This window comes from Rissa tridactyla, chromosome 1 (assembly GCF_028500815.1).
Source record: "Rissa tridactyla isolate bRisTri1 chromosome 1, bRisTri1.patW.cur.20221130, whole genome shotgun sequence".
NCBI classification, from domain to species: domain Eukaryota; kingdom Metazoa; phylum Chordata; class Aves; order Charadriiformes; family Laridae; genus Rissa; species Rissa tridactyla.
The window spans coordinates 211,670,273-211,695,854 of NC_071466.1; the positions used below are offsets into that span (position 1 = coordinate 211,670,273).

At 48.7% G+C, this 25,582-nt stretch overlaps 1 protein-coding gene and 1 long non-coding RNA gene across 6 annotated transcripts in view; one reads left to right on the plus strand and one right to left on the minus strand.

The window, feature by feature from the left end:
- BEND7 (BEN domain containing 7) overlaps window positions 1–14,452 on the plus strand; it is a 47,691-nt gene extending 33,239 nt beyond the window's left edge. The window contains exons 8-9 of one of the 5 annotated variants that reach the window (XM_054190784.1): window positions 7,644–7,694; window positions 13,824–14,444. In XM_054190784.1, coding sequence (XP_054046759.1) covers window positions 7,644–7,694; window positions 13,824–14,014 — 242 coding nt within the window. In that variant the 3' untranslated portion in view covers window positions 14,015–14,444. The other 4 variants (XM_054190795.1, XM_054190804.1, XM_054190823.1 and 1 more) reach the window with 4 other exon arrangements.
- LOC128905199 (uncharacterized) lies at window positions 7,291–25,559 on the minus strand. The gene is made up of 3 exons (XR_008464769.1): window positions 25,477–25,559; window positions 21,635–21,735; window positions 7,291–7,383 (listed from the first exon to the last, which is right to left on the minus strand). It is a non-coding gene; the product is annotated as an uncharacterized LOC128905199 (long non-coding RNA).
- Window positions 25,560–25,582: the final 23 nt, after the last annotated feature.

Here is a 25,582-nt window from a genome sequence, read left to right on the forward strand (position 1 = left end):
TCTGAGATTTTAGCAAGTTTCTGTGTAAAGTGCAGTGTTTCCCTGGGTTTGGTATGGTAGCAAGTTTAGGAGCAGTCTTTGCAGCCAAGTTAACTTTTGAGTCAAATGCTGTCTCTAACCCCTTCCCATTCGCACACAAACTCTTCCTCCCAGTGTTTGAGGAAATCTGAGTCCTAAACTAGCTGATCCATCCAGGGTTGTAGGTAGAAGTCTTTTTAATTCTGTGTTATTTGGTCTGACAAGCCACTCACCGTACTGTTAAGACATAACCCAAATGACCTTTCCCTCTAAACCATATGTGTCTGGAAGGGTACGTGAGTTTTCTCACATTCCTTGCGAAAGAATCAGCATCACTGTAGCAAAAAAAACCCCAAAACCCCACGCACCCTGGTTGTGCCAGCAAGGTTCTGCAGTACATGGGAGGGAGCTTGCCAGCAGTGAGTAACAGGTAATGGTGGTCGGGTTTTGCAGCAAAGCTGCTCAGTTTGGGCTGGGATAACCAGCCTGCCTGGGGCTGGGACCAGCCTGGGGTGAAGGCTCAGCGCTGAGCTTTCACCCCGACAGCACGCAGCTGGTGAGGTCTCAGCACCAGCGACGAACAGCAAAGTGCAGTCTCGAAATCCCCAATAGAATTCGTGGGAAAGCAATATCTCTGATTAAAAGACATGTAATTACTTTATGAACCTTAGTCTCCTTCCCATCTTCATGCCTCCTATCCTACAAGGGGCTTTCTTCATACAAGGCTTCAATTACTCTTCCTCATCCTAGTGTTTTCTTAAGGTGCTCTCGTGGTCGTATTTCTTGCCCATCTCTCCCTCTGAGCATCTGACACCATTGTCTGAGGCACGTCATTTGTGCCAACATCCTTAAACACGGTCCTTCACTGTTACCGTATTTAGCTGCCTGCCTTTTCCCCTCTTCCCTTCTGCCCATCGCCACAATTAAGTGCCTGTTAGCATCCACGGGTTGAGAGGATGGGAAACCTGGTGGCCCCGCAGGGGATGCTGGTGGTCCCCGTGGCTACGGGGGAATGAGCAAGACCACAGGGAGCGTCCTCTCCAGCTCCCTGTCTCAGAGCGCCAATGTTTTCTGTCCAAAGCTGTGTCGCTGAAGCACACACTTAGACTGGCATCTGAAATCATTCTCTAGAGCTCTGTTAATGCCAGGAGGGAAAAGCACAGGACTGAGGAAAATGAGGAACACCCAGAGACAGAAATAACACAAGGGGAGAAAAAAATGCAGATTATTCAGTCTCATAAGCTTCCCTGAGTAGAGCAGCAAACCAGCACTGGCCTTAAAAAGGGTTTCTTATGCGTGTTGGGGGAGGGAGGAGGGAGGGATACAAAATAATCTTGTTAAAGACAGTGTCAGATTATGGTGTTGTACAACGGGACTGCTTTCTGCCCCTTCCAAGGCTGCCTGTCGTGTCCACCCCCCAGGACAGGAGGGTGGAAGTGGGATGCCAGGCTTCGATAAGATGAAGGGTGCCGTGTGGGATGTGGGGAGCAGAGGGTCCTTGGGCTGTCTGCAGAAGATCCCTTGGGAAAGAGGATTGACCTAATTTTGTTTTGATTTTTATTTTCTTTCATCCTTTTTTATTTGCTTTTCTTCGTGGCTCTGCAGGATATTAATTAAAATGACAATGACGTTCAGCTTTTGCCTTTCAAATGGGGCCACCTCCATCTCTGGTCCTTTCTCAGGATGGGAGAATCTAATCAGAGGATATTGTCTCTAAGCTAGCAAGACTATGAAGAAAAATAAGTGAAGCTGAGTATAGTGCGACTGAATAAGATAGGTTCCAAAATCTGTCTCTGCATGCAGAGGGAAGGTAACTCGTTAACCGGTATGGGAATGAGTAGTGAGCAGCAACGAACCTAGCAGCCCCTCAGGTTTATTTGCTGGGAAAAAAAGTCTGTGGTAACTGGATTGCTAGAAAGGCTCTTTTTTGAGTTACTTTGACTTATTTAGTTTACTGGCCATTCCCTGAAGTGCACCAGTTTCTCTCTGACATGCGACCACAGGGAGATGTGCTCTTTGGAGCGACTGAATGGACCACCATGGCCATCTGCACCTTACTGTCCACTACCATCTCCACTGGTGGCTTAAGCTAACCCAACCTGGCCTTGCACTGAAGCAAATGAGAAGTTTCCACAGCCTTTGTGACAGCAGAGCAGTAGGTAGCAGGAGCAGACAGCTGGGTGCAGTAACATCTTCATCTTGTTGAACTAAGATTTGTTAGTACTGACTGATTAGGTGATAGATCCGTCTAGTCCTGTATTTTGTTCCAACGATGGCTGTTAGCAGATGCCTGGGGAGGTCTATAGGACTCAGGGAAGAGTGTTGTGGTGTTCGCTGGCGTAGTCTCACAGCCCTCAGCAGCTTTATCCTGATATAAAAGTGGTTGTGTGGGAACTATGCACATTTTAACTATTCGTTGTGAAGCCATACCGAAATTGTTACAGCTCTGTGTGACTTACAGAGACCAAAACAGGAGGGGAGGGCAGGCATGGAGGGAGGTTTGATCTGCTGTGAGAAGGGGTCCCAGGACTTCACAGTGCAAAACTTAGCTTTTAAGAATCTGAAAACTATGGGCATTGCAGACATTGAGACATGGGACTTGTCACTCTTCCAGATGAGCTCTTGAGCTCTCCCAGTCCGTGTGTGGCTGATGGCGCAGAGGCTGAGCCCTTCCGAGCAAGTGTCCTCGGTGTCCGTGCTCGCAGGTCGTTCTCTTTTAGTTCTGTCTCCACTTGCTCACTGAAGCATGCCGGCTAAGTTTGTGGGTATAGACTAAGGTGCCCAAAGAACAAATCTCAGACAGCGTTAAGCTAAATTCACCCAAGACTTTCTGAGCCAATGTGTCTCCCTGCTGCCTGATCGCGCTGGTTTATCTACGTGGGTTTCTCGTTTGTCGTAATGCGCAATGTAATGCGTAATGTCGTAAGGCTTCATACGGAAAAAGCTTAAGATGATCCATTTATTTTACAGAAGCCACAAGGCAACTTTTTAGTCACCCCTAAACTGGGCTAAATTTTAAGAGAGGAGGGGCAGCCTTTCCTTCCTCCTTGCCTTCCCCTGAGCCATTTAGTACATCCTCTGATTAGTTTTTCATTTTGAACCAGGCAGTGAGACACTGCGTTCACGAGCAGCCCTCTCCCCTTTATCCTCTGAAACATTATTTCAGTCTGATAACGTAAATCCTGCTCTAGCTTTCAGTGATATTAATAATTTCAGAGAATTCTAGCAAACGAGTGGGGTGGATCTGCTTTTCGTACCTTTCTGTAGGGCGTACTCTCCTGAGTGTTTCCAAATTAAATGAAATCGTGATCACCGGATCGTAGAGGCTGTCCAGCTTCAACCTTATTTATCATGTTTGGCTCATCTCCTAGAATTAGGGACAGAAAAGCTCACTACTTGGAAAGCTGATCAAAAAAACACTTAAAAATTCTGCTTTCTAGAAAATAGTTCTCCTGTGTAGATTTTGAAAGGTTGTTATCCTAAGCCAAATAAAAATTCATTTAAGTTCTGAATCAGTGACAATATTTTTCATAGCTGGAAATATTCTTTTTTTTTAATTTATTTATTTTGCTTTGGCTTTTTCTTAGTTCTTTTAGATTATTGCCTGAGATCTGAGACTTGGGTAGGTTTTTTTTTATTTGTTAGATCTGAGAATAAAGCTGTCACTGCCATTAAATTTTTATTGGCCTTGTTCAGTCTTTTCAAAATTTCACAAGTTGGCTGTCACAAAGGGGAGAAGAGACTGCGAGGTTAATGTTACAAACAGATGTTATAATTAAAATTAAAGAGTATGATAATATTCTTCAGCCTTGACTACTGGTCCCATTTCATGCCAACAGCACGGCGTGCTGGGGCACGGCTTCATAGCGCCGGGTTTGCCTTCTCTCAGCAGAGGAGCTGAACCTTCTTGGCTGCTGGGATGGGATGCAAAGGGGAAGAGGCATGTGCATAGGTTCCCTCTCTTAAAGCAGCATGAATTGCAATGCAAATTGCTTTGTAATTTACGGCGGCGGGTTTCCCACGGTGTGGTCTTTTCACCCTGCAAAAGGGAATATGGGTAGGTGGCTGGTGGCCTTGGCAGTGGCAGCACAGAGGGAGATGGTCGACCATTAGCACAGAGATCTTAAAATGGGTAAAAACAGAAGGAACTGACTCGCTGTTCACGTCACCTCTGTGCCAGACATAGCATCCAAGCCTTTTGATTACTAAACTCTCCGTCCGTTAATAAGCAGAAGGTCAGGGGCCACACAGCTCTCGCAGTAAGTTCTTCCTCCCTTTTTATGTTTTGAAGAGGCTGTGAGCCATTATTCCGCAGCGGCCATCCATTGCAGAGCCAGGAAAGCTGATACTGTATGAGAAATACTCCCGCAGTACGCAGGGTAAGGGCTGTTCATGTGAAGTGATTACCTTCTGCATAGCCTGGGAGCTTTTGATTGCCCTACTCCATAAAGGAAAATATGGCGATGTTAGAAAACGTGCTAGAATTTTTCAGGCAGGATTAGTTGAAATAAATTACATGCCGTGACGTTTCTTCCTTGACTTGTTGTTCAAAATTGATGTTACCTTGCTACAGTGTAAAATAGTGTGAATGAAGGAAGGAAAAAATGCTTACCTTTTTTCTGGAAACGGGCCTTTTCTCCCACATCCTTGTTCAAGCTGTCGCTTCCATTGTCTCCTATGAGGTTTTTTGGCTTTCTATTTCTCTTCATCCTTCTGATTTCCCTGGTTTGTGGTTTTGATACAGTATCTACATGTTGCGAGAGACCAGGTTGATTTTTTTTGCTTAGCAATATGCATGGGGCCAGGAAGGATGTAGGATGCGAGTTCCACATGTGGTACGGTGCTTTTGTGTCAGTGCCAGTAACGTAGATAAAGATAGCAATATTAAGACGAGCAACTGCTGCATTCATCTCCCCAGCCCTGAGCAAACGTGTACTTCTGTCCAAGGAGCAAAACAGCAAGTGTACACTCGGCAGACAAACACGTACATCAGAAGCTAAACAGTTTTTTTAGGAGGGGGGACATGCGGACACTCTAAGGAAGCGACTACCAGGATAGTTTTGCAAGAGCTACTGAGCTCTATCTAAGCAAAGGACAGAAAAGAGTCTCCGAATTCCCACAGAGGGATCTATTCCTGCTTGCCTTGTCTTGCAAGCTGGCTCAAGAGAAGTAGAAGTTTGGCTGGCAGTCTCTGGGTGCGGCTGGCAAAGGCAAACCTTCTTTCCTGCTTGGAATGACACGTGAGAACCTGGTGGTTTACATCCATGTTAGGAGGTCGGGGTGGTTGTCGTGCCTTTGTGTCATACTTCACCTGGAGCTGCGGTTACACATCCAGTTTCATAAAACAAATTCAGGCAGCTACTGAGAAGAGTGAGTAGGCTCTTTGGGCATCTGCTGTGCTTCCACTCCCTTTCTGGCACTGGCGCAAGCATTCATGTGGTGATGTTGTCAGTTTATAACTAGATTTCATCTTGGTGACCATGTAAACGTTCGTGCTGGCATGAGGAGCGGGACTGGAACAATTGGTGGAGAGCTGGACCTCATCTGTCAGTCTTGTGCCAGATTAAAATGGCCAGGTAACTTGGTTACCAACAAAGCCGGTTCTGCAAAGTTGGAGACTCAAGTCTTTACATTCTGAAAGCGGGGTAATTCCTAGCTTGCATTTGTTTCTTTCTGTATAACTGTCTTCCTCTGAGTTTGGTTTTAGCCAGGTGTAAGAAGAGCAGTTAGGCAGAAAGATAACCGCATCTCTAGAGCTGCTTCAAGAGTCGCTGCTGAGATTTCCAGAAAACCTATCACTGGAGTGGACGGCCTGGTTGGCACCAACCCTGCTATTGGTAGAGGAAAGACTTTCCAGGCCATTGCCAGCGCTCACATCTGGCTTTCCCCATTTTCATTGCTTGGGTCCTTTCAACCCAAGGGGCCGGTTACAGCTTCATCTCCTGTATGCTGAGTAGCCGTGCTGGTGGTTCTTCGTAACGTAGCTAGAAGTTGGCCTCAGACTGTCACTCTTGATGTTTTAAGCCGTTTATGTCCTGCTGGCTGTTTCTCAGCTGCTCGTTTCACTATGCTGTCTCCTCCCTTGCGCATCCAGTCCTTCCATCGCTGGGAGTCCGCTCCAGATTCAAACGAGTGTAGGTGAACTCTTCCCGTTAACTGAGCTACCCGTTCCTTCCTGTGTGCAAGGCACAGAGTCACTTGCGGGTTGGTGCTGTGTACTTGCCAGAGCTCTTCATTTAAACTTTCCATGGGAGGAAAGCTGCTTAGTACTAGGGTTCTTTGTTTATTTCTGTTTTCTTTAGTTCAATTGATTTTGCAGAACTGAGTAGAGAGTGTATAGCTAAAAACTAATCTGACATCCATGCACGTCGGGGAGAGAGAGCAACCTCTTGGTCCATGGATGGAGAGCCAGGAGTTTCTGGAGGAAGGAAACTAATGTAGATCGGCAGCCGGGTTAGTTCTTCTTAGGGTTTCCTCATAGAGGCAACAACTCAACATCCTTGTGTATCGAGCTATGATAAAGATGACCAGGCCAGTTAGTTTAATTTCAAGTGGGAGCTGAACTAAGTTGCTCCGTACCTCTGTAGCCTTGGTCAGATATATACCTGTGGATACCGTGCAGTGAATGAATGGATGTGAGCGGATGTATATCCGCCACACTGACCATGTACAGTGTAATGGGCTGGTCCTTTAGGACCACACCTTGTGTGAGGACCACACCTCACCTTAAGTGCTCTCAAAGATCTCACTGTGTTTTAAAGGCCTTACATATCATGCTGAAGATAAAGGTAATAGGATTTTGAATAGGGCTTGTGTAGGTTGGGCGCCGATTTCCTGTTACACGCCTATAACTTACTCGGGGTTCACGGGCGCACTCCAGGCTACTACAGACTAACAAGTCACTGCACATCTGCTGAGCCAAAGTAACTATCTTAATGCATACCCTTGCCCTGTGGCAAATATGAGATGAACAAATTGGGCTTTTAGCCTTCCTTCACCGTGGGCTAAATTAAATCAAATGATCTTGCATGAGCGGTGTGTTGAAAGCACGTGTGTCTACATACGCTGTAATTGCCCGTGTACCTGAGTGGTTACATGCTTTTGGAATTACGCCGGGTGCCCACCTGCATCTTTGAAGACATTTTGCCCTAGTAAGTCTATGCCCCGCAGAATGAGCTTGCCTGTGGTTACGGGGAGTTTGGGTGCAGAAATGGGGGGATTGGTGCTTTCCCCGTAGGCATTGGAAGATGGCAGCTGTCAGAGGGTGGAGTAGCAGCCCGAGGGACTCTTCCTCCAGGGACCGCTGGGGACTTTTCTTACGTGATTTTATCAAATGATCGCAACTCCTTTTATCATCTGGATATCCTGAAACATTAAAAAGAGCAAGCGTTACTCCAGCCCATTGCTGTCACAACTGCGTCTAAATACCCAACTCCCTCTTCTAAGTTTGCATTTTTATTATACAACCTTTTCCTCCAAGCAGTGAGTTTTTAACTGAGCAATAGCAAATTGCAGCTGAGGAAAGTAGATAGAAAATGCAAAATCACTCCGCGGTATGTAGCTTTTTAATCGCATTCCCATATTCAGTAAAAGTAATGAGATTTCTTGTTTGTATTTGTAATCAGCAGAGGCAACTGACTGTGATGAGAAGCCGGACATTTCTCTACTACAAACAGGTAAAATGCATTAAAATTTTTATCAGCTTCCAATGTGTGTATTTGTTTATTTATGGCACAGCAGCAGTTTTCAATAATCCTGGTGAGCTATATACAGTCGGGTAATTGCACACAGGACCCAGCTATCTTAAGTTTTGAATGGCCTGTATTAAAAAACAAATGCTTCAGAATCTTACAATTTCCCCCTCTATTTCATTTTCATAAAACCTCAAGGTTCATAGTAGCAGCTAAGCTAATAAGGCCAGTAAGTTACCCTTCTTAAGCCAGACGGGGACTTGTGCTCATCCCTGGGGTTTCTTTCTGGGAGTTTTTTGAATTCTTAACAGAGTTATTGGTAGGGACAGACACAATAATTTGTATTGGAGCATCTTTTCGGTTGTCCAAGGTATTAGCAATAATATCCCGGGTTCGCAGAAGGATTGCAAAGACATTTATATGCTGTTTAAATGTTTTACTTTTTCTTGAAGTGCGGCCACCCTGCCTTAAAAGCCTGGCACTTGCTAAACAGCAACGTAGCTGTGCGGCCGTGTGGGCTGGGAAATAAGATTTTTACACGCTGTTGCACGTGGTGTTGAAATCAAGACAGGTTGAGCCTGAAGTTTGAAGCACCCTCTCGTGTAGAGTCAGTCCATCAATAGGTGGGATGATGGGAACTGAGCTGCCGTCCTCTGAAAATCCAGTGGGGCCAGAGTCTGGGGAGAAGATCATTTCCCTGCGTTTCAGGGTCATTTCCCTGTCATTTCACCAAGATGCTGCCTGTTATCCCCAAAGCCAAAGAAAAAGCAGGGAACATCTTGAGCAGACAAATAAGGGTCATGGATTACGGTGCATTTTTATCATATTCCTAAAGTGTAACAGTTAAGGGTGGTTGGAGATCGGCGATGCTATTGCTGTGAAGGGCAGGACAGGGCTGGTACCGGGTTGCTGGGCGCATGGAGGCTGCGGGGTGGTCGGGCGAGTACTGGTACCATCGCAGCATCTGTCTCTTGTGCAATCTAATCTCCCTTGCGTAAGGGCTGGAGAAGGAGCTTTCGCACACTGCCGTTGTGTGCCGGAGCAGCAGCTGCCAGCCGTGGAGCGCTGTCGGTTGAAATCCCACTGTCGGAGCACGTGCAGTTACTAAGGAATAGGACCAGGGAAGCAGTTGGGAGGACAAGCAGCCATAGTCTTGTTCTGGCATGGGCCCAGCGGGGGCTGGGAGCACGCGCTGACTGCGAGCCGCCGTGCTGCTTTCTTGGCCAGCCACGGTGTGTTTCAGGGTACGACTGTGATAATAGACGCAGGAAGCTCTGGTTTGAAAGGTCCCTTCCAAGTGACATCCTGTTCGTTTCTTTTATCAGGGAGGGAAGCAATTCTGTGGCAAGTGGACCCTCATAAAGGTTGCTGATGTGACGTAGTGATATCTTTTCACTGCTCTGGTAATCGTATTAAGGAGCGGAATTATCGGATTGCCGTGCTTTTCTTCGAGCGGTTTCTGTAGTTACTACTTGCGTCGTACGTCAGTGACGGAAATGAGCGTGCTAAGATGGTTGTGGTAGAGAAGACAACTCCCTTTCCACTCCACGGCAGATCACCGTTGCAGCCTGCTTGCTCGTACACCTTTGAGCACCCATGCATGCAGTTTTGGAGCTGAAATGTTTCTTTTGCCATGTATACCTCTCCGTACCGTCTGTGGAAAGACGCCTAAATAAACCAGGCTGCAGTGTGCATTGGTGGGGGAGGTGATGCTCACAGGCTGTAAGCCAAGCGTTTGACTCACACCCATTATTGTATGTGTGCGAGTGCCTCTTTATAGTAGGGATCCATGTAATATCATACTGTTCTTAGAAGCAAATGATTTAAAGTGATGTACAGACAGTATAATGACAGTAACTATAAGAGAGCGCCAAAATACAGATGCTTTCTATCAAGGAGCGTAGCAAAAGAGGTGGGATATAACTTTTACAAAGGTCTTTCCCTCTCTTTAGTACAGCTGGTTTTATAAAGGGGTCTTACTGACAGGTTCTTTAAAGAGAGCCTTCATGCAGTTTGTTCAGCTGTCTTCTCTGTTTAGCTTGAAACATCTTTGGGGAAGAGCCTCTCTGACTGTGTGTTTGTACGGTGCCTGGCGCAGTCGGCCTCGGTTGCGGATGACAGCTAATATCAGATAAATCACGGGCTCAAGTTGCGCCAGGGAAGGTTTAGATTGGGTATTAGGAAAAATTTCTTCACTGGAAGGGTTGTCAAGCATTGGCACAGGCTGCCCAGGGAAGTGGTTGAGTCCCCATCCCTGGAGGTATTCAAAAGATGGGTAGACCTGGCACTTAGGGACATGGTTTCCTGGTGGACTTGGCAGTGTTAGGTTTATAGTTGGAATCAATGATCTTAAAGGTCTTTTCCAACCTAAATAATTCTCTGATTCTGTGATCAGTGGTTAACCTGGTGTGTTGGTAGAATAAAACCAGACCAAACTGGGTTGCTTGAGGGGGGGGGTCTTACAGGAGCCTGGATGGGGAGAAAAGGTGGGGTATGGAAGCTAATTATGAAAGATGGTTGCTCTCTTGGTCTTCAAGAATTGAACAAACTTGTGATGCAAAAGCGCCCGACATACATGTGCGCTGGCGACATTATGAACAAGATCTGGGTATGTAATGGACTACCGATGCTGAAACGCCTCAACCTGCGTCTTTTCACATCGCAGCCTGTGGCTGACACTTCATTTGAGACACCTCTCTTAGAAGCGCGGTTGCTCTCGGCTCTCTTCGTCGTCGGTGGGAAGAGGGCTGTTTCCAGAGAGAAGGTCAGATCAGCTGGGGTCGTGTTTGGAGGTGTCTCTCCGTTGGTGCCGGCAGGACCGTGCTCTGAGGACAGTTAATTGGTACAGGCGCGTACACCCGGGTTCGAACCTGCTCCCTCTGTGCCCACGGTTACCAAAGTCCTGGGCTTTGAGGAGAGCAGGGGGTGTTTTGTTTTCAAAATCCTCTTTTGGGAACTCAAAAGCCTTGTAAAAAAATGGAGCTGGTCCATCCTCATAAACCCAAGGAAGGCATTTTTGCCCAATTATATTTTAGCACTTCTGAGCAGAAATCATGCTCCTCTTTTAAAATCACCCTCAACGCCGAGAGGACCTTTGCTTTAAAAGCTGTTGATTGAAGGGTGTTTAAAGTAAATTGGAAGAACTCTGTGGCAGTTAAACTCACTGGGAACTTTGGCACGTTGACAGATACAGCTCAGGAAAGGACTAGAAGAATTGTCTCTAACAAACGTTACCAAAGCTCAGGTCTTCCACAGTTTCAGCTTTTGCACCTACCGAAAGCTGAAGGCTGTGTCCAGTCCTGAGCTGAGGCAGATCAGACAGCTCCGGGGGTAATTACCGTGGACTAAGTGGAAAGGCTGATTAGTTTCTCCGTGATACAGGAACCTGGAAGGTGTGAGATAGATCTTTATGAGGATGAAGATATGGCGGCTTTTAGAGTCTTTCTTTCCGTTGGTATTGCGAAAAGGCTCATCTTATTTTGGTCTACAATTTCCACAAAGCGTCTGGATTTTGCGGTGTGATTTTTTTTCTTTTTTTAAAAAAGCCACAAAAGGAAGGCATGACCCATAAGTTCTGCACGTGGAAACAAACATAAGCCAGCTGCAACACCCTTTTCTTGAATCCTCATCTTCAAAATTGCATTTGAAAGATACATGTAGCCCAGGACCATGAGAGCGCCCTTCTTATATCCGTGCTTTGGACCACAGCTGTGCTGAGCATTTGTAGAGTTTCTCCACACTTGGGTTAATTTCAAGATGAGAAAGAATTTTTATATCCCTAAAAGAAGCCGAAACACTAACATCCCAATCCTCAGGTCCAGGGGTGATACAGCTTTGTGAAAAGATGAGAGCAATCTCTTGGTAAAGAAACCGATGATAAGAAAACAGCAACGATCCAATTCTATATAGGTTGTATCCTTTTCTCTTGAAATACAATATCAAGAAAACGAAACTTCAAATAAAAAAAAAAAACCTTTTCGAAACCTTAAATATAAATCCTTTATTGTAATATAAATCTTTATCCTTTCAGCGTGTGATTGTGTGAGTTTTCCCTTTTCATTGGGTTGCATTTGCCTCTCAGGCTGATTGATGTCTGTCTCCTGTTTGCCCTGTGTTCTTAGCGCTCTCCGTGTAATTCTTCTGTCCATCTTGCATTGTTCTGTTTAGAGAAAGCACATTCTTGAAGTGCTTTAAAAAAGATGGGATATAATCATAGCGTGCACCTTTTTTTTGTGTATATATAGATATATATATTCTGCCATATGCATTTAGCCTGCTGTGGAGTGGTGGGTTGGTTTTTTTTTTTTCCAAAGAAGATCCCAAAGTACGTACTTGAAGTTTAAAATTCAAGTGGTGCTTTTTTCACTTCTTCAGAACCGTAGCTTCAAAGGGGTGAGCGTCGCCGTGCGGTTTGTGCCGAAGTCTAATGCGGCGCCTTACATCTGAAGTGGGGTGCGCTATATGTTGCGTGAAAAACTTTGCTGGCAAATTCTGTATTAAAAAAAAAAAAATCTATTTAATTTGCTTTTCTTTAGCCAGTTGAGCTCTACTCTAAAAGGAATTCAGCAGCCGCTGCCTGCGTACACACCAGCGGTTCAGCCCCGTCACAGATTAATGTTAGAACTCAAATATGTAATGTCCATCATTTTAGTTTATTTTTTTTAATTACTGATTACTTAAATTTTTATATTTTTAAACTGATTTCTTCAAACTCTTTCTTCCCTCAGGTAGCCTTTTCGACACCACAACAGATCATCTGATAGACGCAAACCCAGATTTTTCGGTTTGAATTTCACACCCCGCATCAGTGTTTTTAGCGGATAGAAACATCCTCTCCTTTGACTAATGTTCCCACAGGAGCGGCGCGAGAGCGTCAGCGTACCGCAAGGCGTGGACGTCCACACCGTTTTCCCTTCCAGTTTGTGTTGTGTCATGCATTTTCCATGTAACCTCAGATAACGAAACCGCCAGATTGCTTCACTGTTCTTCATCTTAATTAAAGATGATTTCCCGCCGTATCCAATGCATTATTTAATTAGCGGGGTATCCACGCTGAAGACGTTCTCTTGCCTTTGTTTTTCCTCCATGATTGTATTTTTCCATGTGATTGTATGCTTGCCAGCAGTGTTTTGTCTTAAGCCCCGTGGAGGTGAATACGCAGCCGGGTGACCCTTCCCGTCCCCGGGGACCAGGGTGGCATCTGTCTCCATCACCAACCCCGGGGGCTCCATGAGCATTTGACTTGACGAAGGTCTTTGCTTCTGCAGACCCACTTTTCCTTTCCCGGTGGTACCAATAACAGCAATATGCAGCTGCGATTAAAAAGTCCTCGCTGGATTTAGCAGGAAATAAAGCAGGATTCCTCCCAGCAGTGCCCGGGTTCCTAGTTATAGGAAGGAGAAGCTATTCCTCAAACAATTTCCCCTACATGCTCCTAGTGGGGTGGCTCCCGAGCATCTTTGTAGTGTGGATTGCTGGAGGTGCAAGGGGGGGGTTCTCCCCTTGCTTTGCCCCCCCAGCTTGCCCTACCACCTCAATCTCAAAACGTATTAGTTTGCCGATTTCCAGGAAGAGGGGCTGCACACTGTGATTTTTCCACCGCTACCCTTGGCGACAATATTCACCTATTTAAAAAAAAAAACAACTAGAAGTCACCTTTTGACTGGCACTCTATTGATATTTCAGCAGTTAAGATGAGTGAATCGATCAAGAAATTGCACTACCCTCTTCGACATTGAAAGGGTCGGTTCCTTTCAGGTCAGGGCTAAGGTAGAATCGTACGTGGCCCTCCACGCAAACCTTCACTTCTGCACCTTTCATCAGCACTAAATTCACTTTAAAAATGTTGGGGAAAAAGTCTAGAAGGTCTTATCTGCAACATCTATCGATCACCAGGCGGTTTGAGCGTGTTTCCTGCAATTGGAGGGAGAGCTTGCTAGAGCCTTCACCATTGTGTGTCCTTTCCCTGTGTACGTTTTAGGTGCATCTTTTTTTCTTTGGAAACTATTTGGCCTTTGAGTGTCTCAACAGAAGTGCTATTACGGAGTGGGATGGTTTTCAAAAAAATATTTAATCTCTTTTTTTTTTTTTTTTTTTTTTTTAACAATCCTAAAGCCTGTTTCTCAGATGTCACTGAACGCCCACAAATGACGCCGAAGCCAACGGGAGCGGTTGGTTCTCGGCACCTGAGAAACAAGGCTCCCAGCCCTTCCCCGCCCACCTACCGTGGACTTTTAGGAATGACCTTATTCTCTCTGAAACTGTGGAGTAGATCGAATGTGCACTGCAAACCTTTAAAAATTTGAGTCTTTTCTTCCTTCGTGGCTCGGAGTTGCCTGCATTGTGCAGGGAACGCCGGTCCGTCGTGTCCGTATCGTAACCCTTCAGCAACGGAATCAGCGTTTTGTAAATTTGGAAGATTGCATTTGTGTTTACTTACTGTGACTACTGTTCAGACTTTCTTCAGAAATCTTTTTATAGGGTTTATTAGAGAGAAGGAAAAAAAAATCATTCCATATTTAGGTAAAAATGTCTCAATCTTCTGTATATATGTTTTATTAATATGTAAATATCTAGATATTTTTAAATTACTATGTTCTTAATAAAGCGACAAGGGACTAGTTGTGAAATGGTGTATAACATTGTGTCGTGTTACCAATCTCTGGGAAACCCTCTTTGTCAGTTCAGAAGAGAAAAACCTACAATAAATAACTTTAATTGCATGTGTGTTCCTGTGTTCTGTGCCGGATTCCCACCTTTCAGAGGAATTCCCTAGCAATTAGTGGACCACATAAGGAAATGCATGGAAAACCTTAAATGTCACCACCACAATACCATTTTTTCAGCTGTCTGAAACAGAAACCCTGCTGCCTGCCAATCACAACAACATCTATATCCAATTGTATAATAACTCTTGAGTATTAAGTGCTGATATGCTTGAAGTCTAATTTTAATTGAATTAGGTGCCTTTATAATCTGCACTTAAAAGGTTAAGCTCTGCTTCTATGGAAACAACACATAGGGAGGACAAACCAATACTCACAATTTGGAGAAGCTGTAAAGATATATGCTTGGTAATTTATTATCACACCCTCGTGAAATGTTGTTTAGCCTTAGAAAATATTTCCTGCAAAAACATGTTCCTGGTAATCTTCCATCGATTACAAGGAGCCAGTGAAGTGAAAGGGCGGCTCGCCACACCTTTTCTGCTTTATATAAGGAGCGCTAGGGGTAAATTTGCTGGTAAAAAGTCTAGTGAGAGTTTCCCTTACACTTCGGTGGCTGCACGGATCAGCTGAAGCCTGGAGCACGTCTTCCACCCGTGTGAGTCAGCTCCGTCCCGCCCCATTGGGGAGCACTGAAAGAGCCAGTAAATCCTAGAGTCACAGGAGGGTTTGGGTGAGAAGGGACCATTAAAGACCACCTAGTTCCACCCCCCTGCCATGGGCAGGGACACCTCCCACTAGACCAGGCTGCTCAAAGCCCCATCCAGCCTGGCCTTGAACACCTCCAGGGATGGGGCAGCCACAGCTTCTCTGGGCAACCTGGGCCAGTGTCTCACCACCCTCATACTAAAAAATTTTTTCCTGATATCCAATCTAATCTCCCCTCTTTCAGTTCAAAACTCTTGCCCCTTGTCCTGTCACTGCAGGCCCTGGTAAAAAGTCTCTCTCCGTCTTTCTTATAAGACCCCTTTAGGCACTGGAAGGGGCTATAAGGTCTCCCCGAAGCCTTCAACCCCAACTCTCTCAGCCTGTCCTCACAGCAGAGGGGCTCCAGCCCTCTAATCATCTTCGTGGCCTCCTCTGGACCTGCTCCAACAGGTCTTATAAGCTCCTTCTTACGTTGGTGACCCCAGAGCTGGAGGCAGCACTGCAGGTGGGGTCTCACCAGAGCAGAGCAGAGGGGCAGAATCCCCTCCCTGGCCCTGCTGGCCACGCTGTGGGGATGCAGCCCAGGATGCGGGTGGCTTTCTGAGCTGTGAGCACACTTTGCTGGCTCACGAACTTCTCATCAACCGGCACACCCAAGTGCTTCTTGGCAGGACCTCTCTGAATCCCTTCATCCCCCAGCCTGTATTGATACTGGTGGTTGCCCCGACCCAGGTGCAGGACCTCGAACTTGGCCTTGTTGAGCTTCCTGGGGTTCACATGGCCCCACTCCTCCAGCCTGCCAAGGTCAACAGCAGCTGCCGGCTCCCTCCACGTGCCCACAAATTGGCTTCAGATCTGAATGCAACTTATCACTCACACCATTAGGCATCTTCCAGCTTGATGGAACAAATCCATCCTTCCCTAAAAAACAACAAGTACTTTCACTCACCTGCTCTGCGCTGCAAGTCATCCCCAAAAGCGCGGCTTTGTTTGGATTGGTTTTTTTAAACAGGGGGCAGGTTAATACACCATTATTTGTAACATTAAGTGCAATGCCCGTCTTTAAGATACGATTAGGAATGAGAAATATTGCTGCGCGCCAGGATTTGCAAGGCACTAAATCTCATCTGTGCTGCCAAGTCACCAGTAAGTTCTGCTGCAAGGTTGGGGTTTCACCTGCTGAAACAGCTTTGGGGTGGAGCAAGCGCCGTTGCCAGCATCCACACTTGGGCTCCAGCCGAGCTCCAGCATCCTCGCGGGGCCATTCGGCCAGTGTGTCCCTCTGGCCTGTGTACAGGACACTAGAGATTAATACATTGGGTGAAAAAAAATCCTTCTGAAGCTTAAGAGGAAAAAGGATATCGCCCTGCTAACATGAAAGGAAACCAGAGCCTGGGCTTTATAAAAAATGCATTAATTGTGAGACAAGAAGAAAGTCATCTCAAGTGCCTGTGACACGGTTTAGAAATGGCTGGCTGAGTCTTTTGGGGGAAACGTGCTGTCACGCAGGAGCAGTTTGGGGATGGGTGGTCCTGACACGGCCACCCCTCCTGGAGAGAAACCTTCTCCCCCAAAAACCTGCCTGTGCTGAGATGGTGATGCCTTGCTGCTTGCTGGGAAGCACATCTCTCCCTCGCTGGGGAAGAGAAGGGACGCTCCCAGGAAAAACCCACATGCCAACAGCAGCCACCCTCCACCACTGCCACATCCTCAGAGAGAGACAGGTGTAGCCAGGATTTTGCAAGACTTGGCAAAAATAAGCCCCTTGTTGCACATTCTCCCCCAAATCTAAAGCAGAAAAGTGCCTTGTAGGAGATGCTGAGACATCCCTTCTCCCCCTGCTGGCTCTCCCACTGCTCAAGCATCCCCACAGCCAGGCTGGGGGCGAGCACCTTCACCCCTGCCCCGCCACGCTGTCATCGTGGAGAGGCACGAGAGGGGTTTGTACAAGTAGGTCAGGTATGATTTCTCATCCGCCGAATGCTAATAAAAGCCACTGATGTGAAACCTATAACATTATGTGTATAAATAATTTAGCTCCGGTGTGTAAACATTGATTCTGGGCTTTAAAAAAAAAAAAAGAAAGAATTCCATCAGCTTTTTCCCCTCCCCTCCATGCATATGTCTCACACGTGACTGCTAACGGGGGCAGAAAATAGCTAATACTTGGGGAATTTGGAAATCGGGGAGACACACCCCTTGTGTTTCTGTGCTGGCTCCTTCCTCCACCCAGATCCTCAGAGGTATAGAGGAATCAGGATGAGCAAGGGAGCTAATTAGGAACAAAGACGTAATTCGAGCTTGTAATTGCAAGTAATCATTGACCAGAGGGATGGTGGTAAGAGGAGAAGAGGCTGCGCTTCATGACCCACGTTCTGCCCTTTGCTCCTTTTGCTCCCTTGGGCAGATGCGTGCACTGAGCTCACCCCACGTACCATCCATTCGACCTTTCCAGCAGCTGCCTTCAGATGAGCTGGTTTGCTCCAAAAATTGCTCTCAGAGGAGGAGTCCTCACAGGATGTCCAAGCCCACCTCGAGCTGACTTTGTGGCCCTCCAGCCCTGGAAGACATCACCGCAGCAGAGCAAGGAAGGTAACTACCAAATAGCAATGACATTGCTCAGAGAGCGAATCCACTCATGTAGAGCAGCAAGGCCCTGTGGCTGGAAATGTTGGGCCACGGCCAAGGTCTGCTTTGTCTCACCCTTGCTCGGTGAGACCCTTTGGAGGGAGGTTTGGCAAGGGTTATGAACTGGTGTGGTGGGTAGCAGGCCATTAGCTGGACTGTGGGCCCAAAAGCTGCCAAACTGGTCCATAATCTTTCCTGAAGGTCTGGGGCGATGAATGGTCCGCTGATGGTTGCATTCCCATGCAGCTCATCCCAGTGTAACTTTGCATGTAAGTGTTCACACCACCATGGTTGCCCCCAAACCTACCACCCAGCATGGGGTGAAGACCCCAGCAAGAGCCATCACATGTTGGAGGACTATGGTGGCCCATGGCTCCTACTGGAGCCTGGTTGTGGGGCAGCTTGGGGTGGCAACCGTCACCATGGCCAGGTATGTCCCCTGGTGGTGCCTATCACCAGTGTGCCCAGGAGAAATGTAGTCTTCAGGTGGTGCCTGGTCAGGGTGGATGGAAAAAGCCAAACCACATAGCTCTGCCATCCACTGATGCTCAGGTGGCTTCGAGGACCTTCCCTGCCCCAGGATCGTTCAGGAAACCATCTTAACGGATGGCACGTGCACACTGGGAGGTGGTCCCGCACTGTGGCAAGTGAAATCAGTCCAAGGAGACTTCCAAAAAACCTCATTGGCAGCAACGCTTCCACCCCACAGCATCCCTGCTCCGCTTTTGCCCCACGCCTGGCACCACCATGGAGGCACCAGGTAAAAGCGAGCGTGGGCTGGAGGGGGACAAGGAAGGGGGACACTGGCGTGTCAGGATGCTGGGAGCCCGTAACAGCTCCCTGACGAGTCGCTGTGAAGTTAGCATGGAGGGATCTGGACTGGAACCAGCTTGTGGCTATTGCTGTTACTGCGGCTTAGAGAAAGCAAAGATTAATGTAAGCATTTAATCCTGAGAGATTTCAGGATTCACTGACTGTATCTCATGTCTCCATTCATCGCGGCACAGGGGACGCGTGTAAACTGCTCTGCTCTTAGCTGGACCTCCGCGCCCTTATTTCCCATCCCCTGAGCTCCTGCACGGGCACTCAGACCCCATCTCTCCCCACTGCCACATCTCTGCCTCCTGCCGCTGTGACGCAGCAGTGGTAGATCCTGCCCACAGCATCCGACACGCTTTTCAGCTGGTGAGAATGGTGATACCATCCACCCTGGGTTTTCTCAACTTTTTTTTTCTGGCGATGGCTTGGTCCCCAAAGCCCACAGACCTCCACCTCCCTGGAGCGCACATTGCCTTGCCTGATGCTGGCAGCAGCGGTGGGGTATCTGCTTCCTCCCTCTCCATCCACCCTGCCCTTACGAGGGTGATGCTGTGGGGAGAGCCAAGGGGCAGATTGGGCTGGATGCCCTGCAAGGAACGGGGTTTTCATTGGGGTTAGAAACACCCTTTGCTTGCATAAAATTTACCTGGACACCCAGGTGCTGCCGATCCCCAGGGAGGGGAGCCAGGACACAGCAGGATGTGCTGCATCCCATGGAGGTGGAGTTTTGGATGCTGCTGCCAGACCTTCTCCATTTCCTGGCTCCTCTGCCCATAGGGGCATCACCTGGCTTCATCACCTGGAGACCATAAAATGTGCCGAACCCAGGGCATTAACATAGATTTTGCATTTAACATTTATTATAGCAATGAGGTCCCGCATGGTTCCTTTGCTGCCCTTCACTGAGAGTGATGGATCATCCCCCATCTCTCATTTAACATCCGCCTGGGGAAGCCTTAGAGCAGCAGAGACTCCTGCCTTGGACACAGGTCCCTCACATGAAGGCTTCTGGCACCCATCCCAGTGGTGTGGCCTCCCCTGGGGTCTCCATCCAGCCCCACGGCCAGGGCCAGGCAGTGATACCAGGGGTTGCAGGACCTTGCACTTGGCCTTGTTGAGCTTCATGAGGTTCACATGGGTCTACCCCTCAAGCCTGTCCAGATCCCTTTGGATGGCATCCTGTCCTTCTAGCAAATCAACTTGCACCACTCAGCTTGGTGTCACCCGCAAACTTGCTGAGGATGTTCTAGAAACCACTATCTATGTCATTGATGAAGATATTAAATAGTACTGGTCCAAATATGAACCCCTGAGGGACACCACTCATTGCTAGTTTCCGCTTGGACATTGAAATGTTGACTGCAACTCTTTGGACGCAGCCACTCAGACAATTTCTTATCCATCTAACGGTCTAACCATCAAACCCAAATCTTTCCAATTTAGAGGCTGGAGTGTTGGGGGGGGGTACCGTATCAAAGGCCTTCCAGAAGTCACGAACCCCATCACTGCAGTTTGTAGGTCATACAGGATCTAACAGTGAAGAACAATCATGTAGCGGCCTGTCTTGACCGGGGTCTTAGCCCTCTTGCAGAGTCAGTGATGCTCCTATCCACTGCAAAACCCTCCATGTTGGGTCTGGGCGTGCTGTGGGGCTGAGACCTCTTCTCCTGACCCCACAAATCAGGTGTTGCCAGAGGTGTGCAGGAGGTCGATGCAGCAACGCACCCAGCTGCCCCCCACCCAAGAGGCTCGGACCCAGGAAAACCCAACCTTTGCACCCTTAGCAAGGACTCAGAAGCTCCATCTCCAGGCGCGCAAACCACCCGTGTTCCACACTGTAAGTTTTGCTCTGCGAAACCAGGAGGCAGGACACTGCTGGGCCGACCTTGAACATCTCTCACGTCTTCTCCGTCCTCCTCCATCCCTGTCTCCGGGGGCAGGAAGATGAACCCACCCACCCCGCGCACAAACTACTTTGCTTTCATCTGACGCAAACCTCTCTGCAAGTGCGAAGGTTAATGCACCGGCAGCGCGGTGCCCTTCCAGGGATGGTTTGCCGGCAAACCCCAGATCTCTTCCTCCAGAAACAAATTGCTCTTCAACTATTGCCATCTTGTGGCGTCTGTGACCCGTTACTTGTTCCTTTTATCTGCTAATGGCGTTGGTGAGAATCAGCAATGTACACAGGCAATTTTAAAATGAAATGTAAATGAATCAGAAATGCCTACAGAGGAGCCATTAGCATAAATCCAATCAAAGGGCTTTGTTTAACTTGTTAAAAATGACTAAATATTTAGTGAGTGTGGGTGGGCGAGGTGATTCTTCCTCACACTCGGGAAGTTTCAGAAGCAAAACTAACGCTGATATCTTAAACGGCTGAGCTTAAAAGCAATTTTCTACCCCGAACTCTGCCTCCTCAGTCTATAACTTGCTGGAATATCCTCACGTGTTCAAGGAGATCACCTCCAAAATATTATCTTTGCTTCTAATAGCAGTCAACTCACTCAACAAGGATATTTAGACTATGTTGTGAGCATTGCAGGGGTCTCCTGGCACTGGGGAGTCCACCAGAGCAAACCCTGCCCATCCCAGTCATGCCAATGGTCCCACTGGGTGGGATGCTGGAGGTGCAATGCAAGACGGCACCACCAGCTGTGTAGGACCACCCTGACCTGCCTGTGCTATGCACCACCAAGATCACCTTGGGCATGATAGCCAAGATACAAGGAAGAAATTTTGTACAGTGAGGGTGGTGGGACACAGGAACAGGTTGCCCAGAGAGGTTGTAGATGCCCCATCTCTGGATACATTCAAGGTCAGGTTGGATGGGGCTTTGAGAAACCTGATCTAGTTGAAGATGTCTCTGCTCACTGCAGGGGAGTTGGAACTAGATGATCTTTAAAGGTCCCTTCCAGTCCAAACCCTTCTGTGATTCTGTGATTCTATGATTCTATGAGCAAGAGCCATTCCAGTGCCTGTGGCCTTTGCCCGAACTGCGAAGACTGGGTTGGGTTCATCGCTCTGTCCCTGGGGGTACCTGCTGAGTGTCAGGAGGTGCACCTGAGGCTGATGTTTGGTGGTAGTGTGAGGCACAAGCAGACCTACCGGTGGCTCCCTGCATTTCTCTGCTCCAGTCCATCCATCCCACGTCCACTCCTCACCCTCTGATGTTCACACCCGTTTTTGCAGAGCCACCTGGATTAAACCTACCAAAAAGAAAATACAACAAACATTTTTTTGGAGCCCACATCCATTCCCTGACCCATTAGTTACACCGCAGGCATATGGATAGTGAGAAGAATATTAGTCATAGCAAGGTTTGGCTCTACAGCTTGGATTAAATCAAATAACTGAGTTAAAAACAACACTCAGACTTGGCTCTGCAGTGACTCCCAGGACTCTGCAGGCATCACTCAAGCAAGCGGCAGACGGGGCTCAGGGCCACACTTTGCATTTGGGAAGAGCTGCTCTTCCCTGCTGGGTCGCTCTCCGGCAGGGACTTGCATCGGGGCGGGTGTTAATTGCATTTCTGGAAATCAAAGCGGCCGTTGCCGGGGTTGATGGTTGGTTTTTGCTCCGCTGCTTTCCCCCCAAGCGCTGCCCATCCGTGCCAGCCGCCTGCCGGTACGTGGGCTTTGCTTTCCCATCTGCACGGGAAAACACTTCACCTGGAGGGACGTCTCTCCCCAGGGACCCCCAAGCTGCCCCCAGCATTCACCCCTTGCCACGGGCTTATCCCACCACCCGAGCATGAGCTCCTGCAAAGGCGGATGCTGCCACGGAGAGTTTACTCAATGCCAATCCCAGGCACAAGTCCTGGGAAAATACTCTGGGAATTGGCTGCAGTGGGGGGAGGGCAGCGGGATGCAGGGGATGGGAAAGAAATGGAGAAATGGGAAGACTGAATGGCGTGATCGTTGCTATCCCTGTGTGTTTTGGTGTTTTTTTTCTTTTAAATGCTGGAAAAAAAGCCCTTTAGGAGGATGCGTAGCACCACATTACAGCACTTCCCACCACCGCAGGGCTGCATTTGGGGGTGCAGAGGCTTCAGGGAGCCCCAATACCTCCATTCACCCCCACACATCCCAGCACGGTGGGAGGTCCGACCCCACCGGAGGGGTCTCACCTCCTGGCAGCTCTACCAATTGTCCCCATGAAAAAAATTTTTCCATCTCTTTCCCTGCATGTAAATCGGGTGCTTTCCAGGAGTTTCTCTGGGGAGTCACCACCTGCGGGCTTGGCTCAGCCAACTTTGCTTCCCCCCAGCTGGCTGGGCTGGATGCGAGAGAGATGTTTAGGTTCCTCCTCTGCTGTGAGACTGTTATGGCAACACGCTCCCATTCAGCCCCTCAAGGAGAGCAAACCACCGAACTGCTGCTGAGGGGTTTGAGTTTGGTTTATTTTTGCTTTTCCAAAGGGAAAAATACACCATTGCACAGCGGTGATCCCTGTGGAGACGAGCGGTTGCATCAAGCACACGTGGCCTCTTCCAGGGTATCTCACCTGCAGACCCAAGAGCACCTCGCTGACGTTACACCTATTTCCCAACGGAGCAATTGGGTGTATAAACTGCTTTTCCCCATTTGCTGAAGTTTTGGGTGCCCAATTGGCATGATCCCAGGGTGGTATTCAGCTCTGCTTCGTCAGCCAACAATTCAGGCGTGTTTAATGGATACTAGGGGTGTTGGTGGATGAGAAGCTCAACGCTCACCAGCAATGTGCGCTCACAGCCCAGAAAGCCACCCGCATCCTGGGCTGCATCCCCAGCAGCGTGGCCAGCAGGGCCAGGGAGGGGATTCTGTCCCTCTGCTCCGCTCTGGTGAGACCCCACCTGCAGTGCTGCCACCAGCTCTGGAGCCCTCAGCACAGGAAGGACGTGGACCTGTTGGAGCAGGTCCAGAGGAGGCCACAAAGATGCTCAGAGGGCTGGAGACCCTCTGCTGTGAGGACAGGCTGAGAGAGTTGGGGTTGTTCAGCCTGGAGAAGAGAAGGCTCCGGGGACACCTTATAGCAGCTTTCCAGTATCTGAAAGGGGCCTGCAGGAAAGCTGGAGAGGGACTTTTGCAAGGGCATATAGTGATAGGACAAGGGATAATGGCTTCAAAGTGGAAGACGGTAGGTTTAGATGAGATACCAGGAAGAAATTCTTTTCTGTGAGGGTGCTGAGGCACTGGCGCAGGTTGCCCAGAGACGCTGTGGCTGCCCCATCCCTGGAGGTGTTCAAGGCCAGGTTTGATGGGGCTTTGAGTAACCTGGTCTAGTGGGAGACGTCCCTGCCCATGGCAGGGGGATTGGACTAGATGAATTTTAAAGGTCCCTTCCAACACAAAGCAGCCTGTGATTCTATGATTATGTGGTTTAAACAGCACATTTGCCTTCTGCTGTGCTCTGGCAGCAGGATGGCATTTCCCCCATGGGTCCACCTAACTCCCACCCATCAGTACCAACCCCCCCACGCTACTGGGTAGGGCTGGCAGCAGTGGGAGGCAGAAAAATCCTGGATGAAGAGTAAGAAAGACAACTCCTTGCCAAAGAAATTATCTGAAGCAGGTGGTTCCAGCTCAGAGGAACTCAATTTATATTCCCAAACGACGTGCCGGGAACTGCTCACAGCTCCATCAACAAGCACGACGCAGGCGAGGCAGATGTTTTGGCGAGTGCCAGCAGCTGGAATAGGATTGCTGGCTCAGCTCGGCTGCACCCGTCGCTCCAGAGGGTAATTCTGGAAGTCTGTGTTGGAGGCTCATCCCAAGGGAGCCTGTATCGGGTGGCTGCAGGTCTGGCTGGCAGGACGGCACAGCCCTTTCTGAAACAAAGCAGGGCAGCAGCATGCAAAGCTGGGCGAGAGGTGAAGCTCCTGGATTATTTATAGGCTCAAGCCTTGGAAAGGATCTTGGCTCAGAAAAGCATGGGGTGTGTAGGCTGTGCGTGGGGCCGCAGCAGCCCTGTAATGGTGATAACAGGGTTGTGCCAGTGCCATCCACATTGCAGGAGTGGCACTGCCCAGGGAATGTCCCTGCCAAAGCTTTTTTGGCAAGGGGGAATGGCAAATTTTGGGAGATGCCCAGGCTCAGCTTGGTGGGATGTGGCTTGGGGAAACGAAGCCCTACGAAGAGTGAAGGACACAAGGACTGTGCAGGCAGGCAACGCAAGCACAAGGCTTGCCCACCGAAGCAGACGCTGTCGGCACAGGTGAACTTTCGGAGGGCAGGGGAAGGAGGTGGCTTGCACATAGGCTGGGCAGCAGCACTGCAGGGAGGGCAGAGGCAGCAGCACCCCCCAGCCCCGTGCGCTTGTTTAATTTTCCATGTGGTGACCAAACGGCCACTAATGAGGTGCAGCTATGCAGTGTCAGCTCCCCCAGGCTGGCAGAAGCAGGGGGGGGGTGATGAAATATTCCCCAGGTGTGACAAGGTGAGGATGTCAAACAGATCGAGACAGCAAAGGCAGGGGTGGGAACACCAAGTCTAATGCAATTTTGGAGACGTGGGTAAAGCCAAGGGGGATTCAGCAGAAGCCACCCCTAACACTGCAAGCGGCTCTTGAATGAGGCCATGGGAGAGCAGACAGGCACATCTCAGCCACGAAGTGCCACCTTCCCAAGTTGCCCACAAGGCTTACCAGAGCCAGGCACGCTTCCACCTGAATTGCAACTCAGCCTGCTCGCCCTGGGAAGAGCCCTCACCACCCCAGCCCAGGGCTGACGGCTGTTACTACAAGCCATGTAGACACCCACGCAAATAAATAGGTAGAAATGGGGAGACGGACTTCCCCTCAAGGCTTTTGTTAGAAAATGGGGTCCAGGTGAGACCAGTCGGACCCCATTGACCGTTCGTAGGCAGCATCACCCTGTTTGACCGGTACACGGTGCTGGGGTAGCACCCAGGTCTCCAGAGCCCCATTCGGGACCCCTGCCCATGGGTGCTCCCTCCACGGCAGATGCTCACCTGGGTACAGGGGGGCTCAGCGCAGCCTGAGCCCACCGGGGCTGGGGAGAGGGCAGACAGGCAAAGGGAGCACTGGATAAACACAGCCTGCAAAAACACAGAGGAA